We start from the raw sequence: 11122 nt of genomic DNA, 5'->3' as shown, positions 1-11122 counted from the left end.
TATATATATATATATATATATATATATATATATATATATATATATATATATATATATATATATATATATATATATATATACACACACACACACTGCCATCCTGGTAATCTGGCGAAAGACTTTTGTTTCCACTCTGACCTCGTGTGAACTCTGACATGCTTCAGATGTTTTGGTGGCTGTTATTTACGGCGGTGGATCATGTTTGTCCAGGTAAAAGTGTAAGAAATGCGACACGCCGAAGGGTTTTTCTAAGCTGACCTAAAACCAGACACACCACACTGCTGGCTCCTGAGCTAAATGCTTTTAATCCTCAGTGCAAAAAATTTGAAAAATCTGTGTTTTATGTCTAAACTGATTAGGTTTACACCTCCTGCAGAGATGATTTATCATCTGGAAGCCACCGAGTCATCAGAAGGAAAACATGAGCAGATGTTCACTGGCTGTAATGATTTATTATTAAATCAACCAGAAGCACAGAAAATAAAAACATCCACGTTTCTCTGCTGCTTGCAGCTCATCAGAGCAACTGAAACATGACTTAATGTTTGACATGCGGCTGACTGAGAGCGTGATCATCAGCTGAGGTCATGTTTTCACTGCAACACGTGCTCAGGGCTGGACCGGCCATGCAGGCGTGCCACAAAACGACTCGCGCTCTGCTCCAGAGGCGCTCCAGTAAAACCAGTTCCTCCAGACCGGGACTCACAGCTACAGAGGGTTTATCCTGTCTGCTGGTGTTGAAATCCAGAATAAAGTCTCATCAGTCTGTGAGATTTGAACACAGAAAGCCAGTAGGCATTTTTAAAATAGTCTAACCTTTATCAATTATTCACACACAGCAGGAGCGACTCCTGAGCACCCAGTGGCCAAATGTTCAATATATTTACATTATATTTTAAAGCAAAAGGTCAATAATTCCTGCCTTTAAGTTGCAGGAATCACCTGACAACCTTTACATCAAAATCACATGGTAAATTAAAACAAGCTCAATACTTTCCATTTCCATTATTTATTGCTTTCCTTTCTTTCTTCTCATTTTCTACCCAAAACTGGAAGATAAAAGTCTTCAGTCTGCTTTGGTCTGAACTAGAACTTTTTTTGAAGGACAATTTTGTTTTAAGAAGTTTCTAAATTCATTTAATTTGCTTTTTCTGTTGTTTTGTTTATTTATTTTGGATATTTAAAATGTCTTCCAGCTAATCCAGGAGCTCCGTTCATTTTCCAACCCACTGACTGGCTGACCCCCCAGGAGAAGATAAACCGTAAACGTTACTTTCTGCGAGTGCCGATAATGTTTCCTTTGTGTGTATTAAAGTATATTAAAGTATGTTTGACATTTGAACTTTAACGCTTTAATTTTGATTAATTTATTACAGATTTTAACGCGTTAAAAATCAATGCAATAAATCACGTTTTATTTTTTATTTTTAAATATTTGTATCGTCATGTTTCTGGTACGCCCGTAAATCTGACGCACAAGTGACATCCACAACCAAAAGTATTCATGTTCTCCCTTTTCAATAGACTGTAAACAGACTGACAGCCATGTTCATGTCAGGATTTGGATAAATTTATTCAACTATTAAGATGATCAAATCTTATTCAGGATTTGTTTGTGTAATTTTTCGATAATCTAAGGTGATGCCTCATTCCTAATGTGAGTTTATTTGAATTTACAGCAGCAAGAACTCATGACAGACCTCTGAGTGTTTGGTTATTAATGTGGGACAAATTTACTCAAGGTCAGAACAAAACATCCAGTGGAGCCAAAACAGACAAAGTTACCAGCACCAACAAAAGCATGTTGAAATATTAATCTGTCCATCTGCAAAATAAAAGCTGGTAAATGATGTTATGATGACTTAATAATTCAAAACCATTTGTTTAACTACAAACCTGGTCAAAATGACTCAATCTGACTGTAAAGAGGAATAAAATGGAGAGTAAATAAAAAACACAATGGAAACAAAGCAAACAAAACAAGAGCTGAAACAGCAGGTTTAACCTTCCAGCCGTAAATATTTAACCTTTATTTAACCAGAATAAAAAACCCGCCGAGATTAAAAACCTCTTTTCCAAGAAAATCCAGGCCAAGGGCAGCAACAAATACAGCACAAGAACTAACACCATCCCAGTGCAGGTTCATTTCTAACAAGCGCTCTTTACCTCCACTTCACCATGACCTTTGGTTCTCTTTAGTCTCCAAGCCTCATGCAAAACAAATGACTAACAGCAGGTGTGGCAAAGCAAGCAGCTTGAAACCTGAGGACCAGTCAAGTGAGCACTCCCAGGCCAGCCTTTCATTCACGGCACCTAAACATGCAGATAACACGTCAAGATGCAGCAGTTATTACTGTGACTTCATCAGCCAGAGGGTCACTGAGGCCTTTCCTCTGTCCCACCCATCAAATGTTTACTCCTGCTCTAAGTGTGACAAAAAGCATTTTAAGACCTGAAAACCAATGTTTTAATTTACCATTAATCACTTTATATTGTCAGGTTGTAGATTTTTATGACCAACCTGGGAAAGTGTCAGAAGATTCTGAACCAAATGTCTAAAACTTACAGACAGGAAACTGTAAATTGGTTATAATTTATGAACATATATTATGAACCAAACAGTAAGAAATAATATTCCCATCTCTCTGTGCAGTAATGGAGCTTCAGGTTCAAAGTGGAGGTCAGAGCGGCGCTTAGAGCCCTGAACCTGCAGGTGGGTGTTGGCTAAAGGTCGACATGCAGCATTAGGAGTCATAAACGACCCGATGGAGAAATGTTTGTTCCTGCCCAGGTTCTTATCCACCACATGAGCAAACATAATGGCTGATGTCCTTGCAGGTTTACACCACTGGCCTCTTTGTGGCCCTGGTGATCAATCATGCTTAACAGAAAAGAAAGAAAATCTGTGACTGCAAGAAAGGTTAAAAATAAAGAATAGACTGTGAAGGTGGAGTTTGGGAAAGTTTAATAAAGTGTGAGCTGCAGGAGGGAAGCTCAACATGGAGTAAAAGAAAAGAGGTGAGGAGGTTCACAAAGTCCTCAGAGATTAAAATAAGCCTAATTCCACTAGATTACAACTTTATTTATCTACAGATTATTCACTGATTCTGTGGTTCATTTTAACATCCAAGTCCTAAAATCTATAACTGAGAAAAACCACGAATACACCATCATGTTTAGAAATGAAGTTAAATATTAACTGAAACTTTTGAAGCATTGCATTAGAAATGTTTAATGGAAACAACAAAATGTACAATTATTTCCTCAACTCTGTAAAAATGTCTTTATGCTCGCTTTAACTGACTTTTCCGAAAAAGATTAAGAAACTTGAGGCGTTCTGTAGCTATAAAGTAAAATGGCCGACTATAATTTCGCTTACGTAGCGGCTCCCAAAGAGCAGAGCTCTGATTGGTTGAATCATGAATATATCTGCTGCAGCTGTTTACATCCATGATTTTTATTTATTGGAAACACCGTATTTGCATTAGCAGAGTATAGACAAAGATTTGAGCATATTTGTAATGAAAACGCAGCTGATGTGATTCTCCAAAATAAGATGAAACTTTAATTCAGATACTATCACTGCCAAATTTCAGGGTTAGTTTTGGCTGGAATGCGGTGAAGGAGCAGAGAGCTCTGGATGAGTAAGGTTGTCATCTTTACAATAACCAATGAGAGCACTGAGAAGCAGCCGTCCTACGGGAGCAGTTATTCAGTGTGTGAACTAATGCAGATAAAAACAGCACAAAGCAGGATGAGGTAATGTGGAACCAAGCTGTCTGAGGAAGCTCCGTGTGGGTGTGTGTGTGTGTGTGTGTGTGTGTGTGTGTGTGTGAAGCTGAGAGATGAACCCCTGCAGAGGCTGGAGGACTCTCTGCTGCAGGCTGTTAATAACTTATAACAAAGCCAGCGAGGGGTTTCTTCCCTGCACCAGGCTGAAACACTCAGCTGGCGTTAAATCTGCGTTAACATGTGACTAAACCTCAGAGTTTAGTGGTTTGTAACAAACCCGTTTTAAAAATCAGTGATTCACTCTAACATCGGAACGTAATGCCATGACTCAGCAAACTGAATCACAGAGTGGAAATATTTCCTTTTTTGTCGAGGAATATTTCTTATCCTCCAAGGAATCAATTTTCCGTCTCTGGTTCACAACAGGAAGAACTAGCAGACGCACTTTATTTAAAAACACTCGTCCACATTTGCCTTTTTAAGGAATGCTGAAGGAAAACATGTGAAGCAAAACGATGACAGATGTAACAATAGATAGAGGTTCGTCGTCTTTGGAGGGGAAAAAGGAGTCTGCTTGTAATCCAGGGATTTTCCCATTTAAGAGGAGAAAATTCCTTGAATGCAGCAGAAATGTGACTCTGAACAGAGCAGCTGCTCTGTGAGAACCTGAGAGCATGAATATGGAGACATGAATCAGTGTGGTCATAAACAAACATCCAGTCTGCTGACGGTGATCATCCCTGCCCACAACACACACACACACACACACACACAGAGAAACTGTTCAGAAAGCCGATAAAAGAAACTGAAGAAGAAGAAATGTGAACTAATTTACAGACTGGTGTTTCCTTTTCTGTTTACATACAGTAATAGAAAAAATGAAGGATGCACCAATAAATCAGAGATCGGTCGATACTTTAATGTGAAAATTATTTTTTCATACCAAAAAATAAAAGCAAAAAAAATCTGCATTGGTCAAAATCTGAATCGGCCGGTCAAGCTCTGTAAAGATCGGTGATCGGCCAGAAAACTGCAATCAGTGCACCCCTAAGAAAATATAGATCAACTAATGTTGATATTTAAGCTTAAAAGTGTTTTCACACCTGATGGTCCAGTAGATGTTGAAGCTTTTACTCCATTTTGACTAATTAAACAGGAATCTGGCCTTAAAACAGAAATCAGAATCAGAAGTTGGTTCACACCTGACAGCAAAAACACTGAATCTTACCATCTGTTTTTGGTCTAGTTTCTGGTATAAATATCTTTGCACACTTGAAATAAGAAATAATTAACTTACAAGTGACTTTTCAGCAAGATATAGGAGCTTGTTTTAAGTAAAAAATTATTGAATAATTATTGAACACGACATTCTTCTCATGTTGTAAGTGAAGCAACCTCCCAGTGGATCGAGAACTTTGTTATCAGTATTAACGTGTTAGAGGGAGTGAATACATTTGCAATGCGCAGCAAACATCTAGAGATAACTGATCGTTTTCTGTGTATCGAAGCAAACTGGAGGAAACGGGTTTGAAGCTCCACACCTGCTACATCGGCCTCGTTAGCTTTGGGAAACCAACAGAGAGTAAAGTGAAGAAAGAATTTAAACTGAAGCCAGAACTCAAACAGAAACTCCCAGAAAGGTGTCGGAGGATTACGCTACGTGTGCGGTCCATAATGACTGTTTGGGAGCAGAAAACCAAGACGAAGTGTGGGAAGCGACTCTGCATGGAGCGCTGGGATTACAGCTCACAGGCGCTGACTGGATCCAGCAGGACTGGAGGAGCAGCGCAGAGTTTTCTGCTCAGTCCACAGACTGGAAACGAGCAGGACGGGGAAGAGTCTCCCAAAACATGAATGACGGCAGGTATTTAAAGTGACAAGAGGTCAATTAGTGGACAGCAGCTACAATTACATTCAGAGATGATAACTGGTCATTACTTCACATGGGAACACAATCCTTCCAGGTTACCTCAACCGTTTCAGCAATCCGACAACTTTTTGACCTGATATTCAGATTCCAGCTGCTTTGACTCGATAATTTTATCCAATTTTACTTGTCAAAGTTGACAAAAAAAACATTTGCAAAGCATTTCTGGATCTACAGCATCAGACCACTGAGTCCTTTTTTAATTAAAGACAATAAAAAACAGCATTCAGCTTAAACAAACATCCATACACCACAACTCTGGAACAAACCTCCAGAAAACTGCAAAACAACCGAAACACTGAGTTCCTTTAAATCTGTCTGGAGTTGATTAATAACTGCTAGAAACGTGTCGATTTATTCTATTGTGTTCTTGTCTTGGTGCAGCACTTTGGTGCTGCTTGTTTCTGAAATATGCTATAATATAAATAAATTAAACACAGGCAGGATTCCTGCTCATATCAGATTATTTTAACACTCTGAGTCGAACAGGTTTACTTTAAGATGCTTGTTTTTATCTGCATCGGACCTGGAAAATAACAGCATCTCATTCCACATGTCTGGACCCCAACAACAAGCAGCTGCTTTGGGACATGAGGAAAGAGAAGTAAAGGTTAGTGCGTCATGTTCTATGACACATAGAGGAAAATCACCGTTTCCTCATTTGTAAATCATTTTATAACAATTACTTCTCATGCTAACAAACATGCAACCCCTTATAAAACAGAGAAAACTGGTATTGCCAGGTCAGACTTCAGAGGAAACAGGATGGTGTCTGCCAGTAAAAAACTGACTGGAGCGTCTCAAAATAGAATCAGGCACAGAAAAGAAACAACAAAGAATCATAAACAGCATCTAAAGCGGACGGACCAAAGTGAATGTTCTCCATTTTTCAGTCCAAACGGCTGCTCACCTGCAGGATGAGGATGAAGTAGTCGACCGCCTTGCCTCTCTGATAGATGTAGTGACGATGCGATCGCTTGTCGCTTTCGTTGAACTTGATCTCCTGGATGACATCAGGATAGCGGAGGATCCGCAGCAGCACCTTGTCAGAGATCTGAGAGGGACTGAACAAGCTCACTTCTGCAAAAAAAACAAAAAGGTTAGTTTTTTAGGATGAAGAGATACTCAGACGATTTAATTAAGATGTTGCAGTGCATTGCGTGTGGAAGAATAGATGAGAACAAAATTCATTTCTTAGAAGTGAAGAGAATAACCACTGAACACACCAACTCCACGTTTTAATAGTTTCTTTTGTTGTTTTGCTTTCAGGTAATTATCTGTGTAAACATGTTAAATGTTATTATCTACATCCAGAAATTTTGCGCATGCGCACATCTCTGGAGGGCAAAAAGACGATTCTTTTACTCGTTGCATTAGAATAATTCTGTTAAAATAAAATCTGGAGATGTGTTTTATATTTAGTGCCACAACAACAGGAAAAATAACAGAAAAACTGTTGAAGAACAACACAGACCACTCATTATCTTCAATTTGTCTCGTTCTCTCTGTCGCTCTACACACAGCCTGGTTGCCATAGCAACTGACAACAACGGCACCAAATGTATCAGGATTCAACGCCAACAAACACACAAACGTTTCGCATACAGAACATGCAGTCTGTTACAGTGTTTTGTTTTCAGGCTTGATGTTTATTTTGTGATTATTAATAAGTGATCGCTGTCACTGCAGTGTCAGGTTAAAGTCCTTTATCGTTTAAAAACTAATGGGACCGAATGCAACAAATCTGACATTCAGGCTAACAGCAAAAGCTCCCAGATTTCACCTCTAGGCTGTTTTATAGATGTACAGCATATTTTAGGATAGCAGCTGAAGAGATTTTATGTTTTTTCTCATAAATCTGAAGGTCTAGCAGAATTTTAAAAGTAACTTTTCTTTTAAAACCAAGTCATTTAGTTGGTTTATTGTGTTACATTTATTTATCTCTTTTTTTCTGGTTTCCCTTCTGTCAGTTATTGTAATTGTTTACAATAATTTTCAACCCAAACTGCTCTAATATTTACCTTTTTTTTAAAGCACATTTGTTTGTGCTTCATGTTATTTGCAGATCAGAAATGTTTTCAGCTGACACAGATTTCTCAACCGTCAGAAGTCGGACTGTTGCAATCGGCGTTCAGCCGTAAGGGCCGGGTCTCCGCCCGAGCTTGGAGCAAAGCTCGGGCGGAGACGCAGAGCCAGGTGATGTATGGCTGACTGCTTCTTCAAACAAACACTCATCTTTCTGGTTTCACATGTCAGGTCAGCCCCCTCCCACGAGTGTCTACAAATTCACACGACTGGAAAAAATTTTATTTGTATATTTGTTCTGTTTATCATCATAAACAAGATGTAAAATGTCTAAAATCTGCATTTACTTTGTCTCTATAAGAATGTGATGAGTCATTAACATCACATTTATGACAAGGAGATTTGAGATTGAAGATTATTATTGTTAAATTAAAAGACAAAAAAATAAAGCTAGTATTTTGTTTTGGAGAGAAACTGTGAAAAGATTCGGTTTCCTCACAACGAAGGAATCATCATGAGAGCAAAATCTGCAATAAAGTCACCAGAAGCTAATGTTATGCAACCTGCCTGGGAGCTTTGTGTGAGGGAGGAAGTGCTAGCTCATGCCATGTGCGTGTAGCAGTTTGCGGCAGAGCGTATCAGCTAACACACATGCTAACCCGACAGATTGCAACACACACTCAAGTGATCTGAGACGGCAGAAGCAGAGCCGAGTTTGTGGTGAGCTGGTTGATACAAACAAACATCTTCATCAGGCGTAAATATCTTCACTGCCGTCTGATTACAGTCAATCAATCAACAACGACCTAATTATACGAGTTTTACTGTCTAAAAACACAATTTACTGCTACATGTACGAGTAAAAGTCAATCAAATAAACAGATGTTTTAACATGGAATAATAACTGATGTTGGAAACATTTAGAAAGATCCAACCTGTAAGTAAAGTGTACTTATCTAGTGAGGAGAAAAAATTAATGGGAAGAAATAGTTGTCCTTTATCTTAAATAAAATATATAATGCAGATAACTAGGCGCTGTCTGGTGGGCCGTCAGCTTTCTGGCAGAGGCTACTTTGTTTTTTATGTTTTTGTTAAACATACTGATACCATAAAGAGTTGATAAGAGCCATGTGCTCTAACCAGAGATGCACTGATCTGATATTATCTGCATCAGTCCCAATATTTAACAAAGTTCCTGATCCATAAGGGCAGATCTATTCGGTCTAATTCTATGCTTTATATTTTATTTTTCATTTTTCCATCTGAATATTTGCTGCTGTTTAGTTTTACATGTTTGACCGAGGTAATCAGTTTGTTTTTGTCAGTTTCATTTATTATTATTAATTTTACATTGGCTGCTATACTCCTAACTGACTGAATAAATTAAAGTTGTGTTTACATGTCTGGCCAAACTTCTGAAGCCAGTGGTTTATTTAAATGTGCTGCAGTGTTACAGAGTTATCAATACATTCCTGATCCAGATATGTCTGTATTTAAAGACAGAAACCTTTTAAGACAATTCACCAGAATTGTTCTGTATTGGATTGCTGTTGGCCGACAATAAACCTCAGATACTGGTGCAAACTTCATAAATGAACTCAAGTTAGAGGTTGAATTTTTCTAAATTTTCCAGTGAGTATATGACACAGCAGTAAAAGAGGAGTGTGATGTGACAGAGCAGCATGGTGTCAGTTTCCCGGTTCGTCCTCACCTGTGGCCAGGAAGCGATGCGCGGCCAGCAGCAGCTGAGGAGAGATCTTCACCTTCGATTCGCTCTCGTGTTTGAAGGCAGAAAAGTCTCTCTTGTTCTTATCAGGTGCAACTTTCCTCCTGGTGCGATTGTCAGCTGAGAAGTGACACAAACAAACAGTTTACAGAGCTATAGAATATCCTCTTAAACATTCTACGATTTATAGTAATTTGGCATTTAAATAAAAAATGAAAATATTGGTAATGACAGAAACCTACTGTACATGTCAGATTCATCCAGAATCTCTGATTTAATTATCTCCTCGATCACGTCTTCTAGAGTGACCAACCCCAACACCTCGTAGAACGGATCTCCCTCGCCCTCGTTGTTCACCTTCTGGACGATGGCAAGGTGGGACTTTCCTGCAGGACACAGAGCCGCCCAACCAAATCAGGATGAAAATATCTGAATACAAACTCTTTTCACACAAGTCATTAAAATTAGGAGTGAACTGATTGTAGTTTTCTGGCTGATCACCGATTATTAAAATGCCTGGTTCTGGTTTACAGCTTCAATGTTCCAATCTTATTTTCACCCAAAACTAAGGAAATGGAGCCAATCGATCAGCTGAAACCACCAAACGAGTTTAGTGATTTATTCATTATTAACTATAAGGACGAAAAACAGTCAGTTAACTGAAACAATAATATACTCAGAGTAGTAACAGATAACTTTTATAAAAAAGATATAAAAACACTACATACATTTTGCATTAAGATAAGGAAAACTGTTTTTCTCAAGTGTCAAAGTTTTAGTTTCACCTGGTTCAAATTCTGAATAAGAAACTCTTCTATTAATCACCTTATGATATCCAATTATCAATCACTTATTAAAAAAACAATCACCAGATTAGATCTAGATCTATGTGTAACAGATCTAGATCTATGTGTAACAGATCTAGATCTATGTGTAATAGATCTAGATCTATGTGTAACAGATCAAACACTGACTCACGCTGTTTATCAACCCACACATTTTTTGTTTCAACTACAGTGGAAAAATTAGATAAATTATATAACATAAAATATAATTAGATTTTCTGGTTTAACCACATAAAGTACAATTTCCCCTCCTTTATGACATGATAATCATAGATATGAACATTCCTCCTGCAGTGATCCGGGTCTGTTGCTGCCACACTGTCAGAGGCTGATATGCGATAACCTCTCTGCTCCTGCATCAGCTCGCTCCCTGCGCCACAAATAGCCTGTTAATGTGAGCTCAGTGTTGCAGTTGGGCTGAACTTTGACCTCACTAGTTACTGTAAAACGCCACGCCGAGACGCTTTCCAGAGAGCAGGTGGCAGCCGGCGGCGGTGCCGAGCCGACCCAGTAGATCCTGAATCATTTATGACACAGTGGACCGATCTCTGGATGGAGAGGATCCTGGATTTACACAACATATGAGATTAAATTAGAAAGAATAAAACTCATTCCTAGGCCTGTCACAGTAAATCAATTAATGGCCTGATAAAATAAAACCAGCCTAATAATTTCTAATTGTATGGAAGTCTTAAGTTGGGTGTTCTGGTCTCAAAAAGCCATTTTTTAAGGATATTTTGCTTACAGAGAATTTGTGTTTATTTATTTTGGATATTTAAAACATCTTCCACTTCCAGTGTTAAATATTCATTAGAATTTAAAGTTTGTTGATCTCAGAGTGTCTTTGAATTATTATGCCATTATTAC

At 38.4% G+C, this 11122-nt stretch overlaps 1 protein-coding gene across 1 annotated transcript in view; it reads right to left on the bottom strand.

Moving 5' to 3' along the window:
- Nucleotides 1–10781, bottom strand: part of LOC106940495 (metal transporter CNNM4-like) — a 22574-nt gene extending 11793 nt beyond the window's left edge. Inside the window, exons 1-4 of the mRNA XM_015023253.1 lie at nucleotides 10697–10781; nucleotides 9653–9796; nucleotides 9396–9530; nucleotides 6570–6739 (exon numbers count right to left, since the gene is read on the bottom strand). Coding sequence (XP_014878739.1) covers nucleotides 6570–6739; nucleotides 9396–9530; nucleotides 9653–9796; nucleotides 10697–10781 — 534 coding nt within the window. The remainder of the gene's footprint in view (nucleotides 1–6569; nucleotides 6740–9395; nucleotides 9531–9652; nucleotides 9797–10696) is intronic.
- Nucleotides 10782–11122: the final 341 nt, after the last annotated feature.

Source organism: Poecilia latipinna, unplaced genomic scaffold (assembly GCF_001443285.1).
Source record: "Poecilia latipinna isolate Pla-1442-1.1 unplaced genomic scaffold, P_latipinna-1.0 Scaffold3251, whole genome shotgun sequence".
Taxonomy (NCBI): Eukaryota; Metazoa; Chordata; class Actinopteri; order Cyprinodontiformes; family Poeciliidae; genus Poecilia; species Poecilia latipinna.
This window is presented reverse-complemented; position numbering and strand designations above follow the sequence as displayed.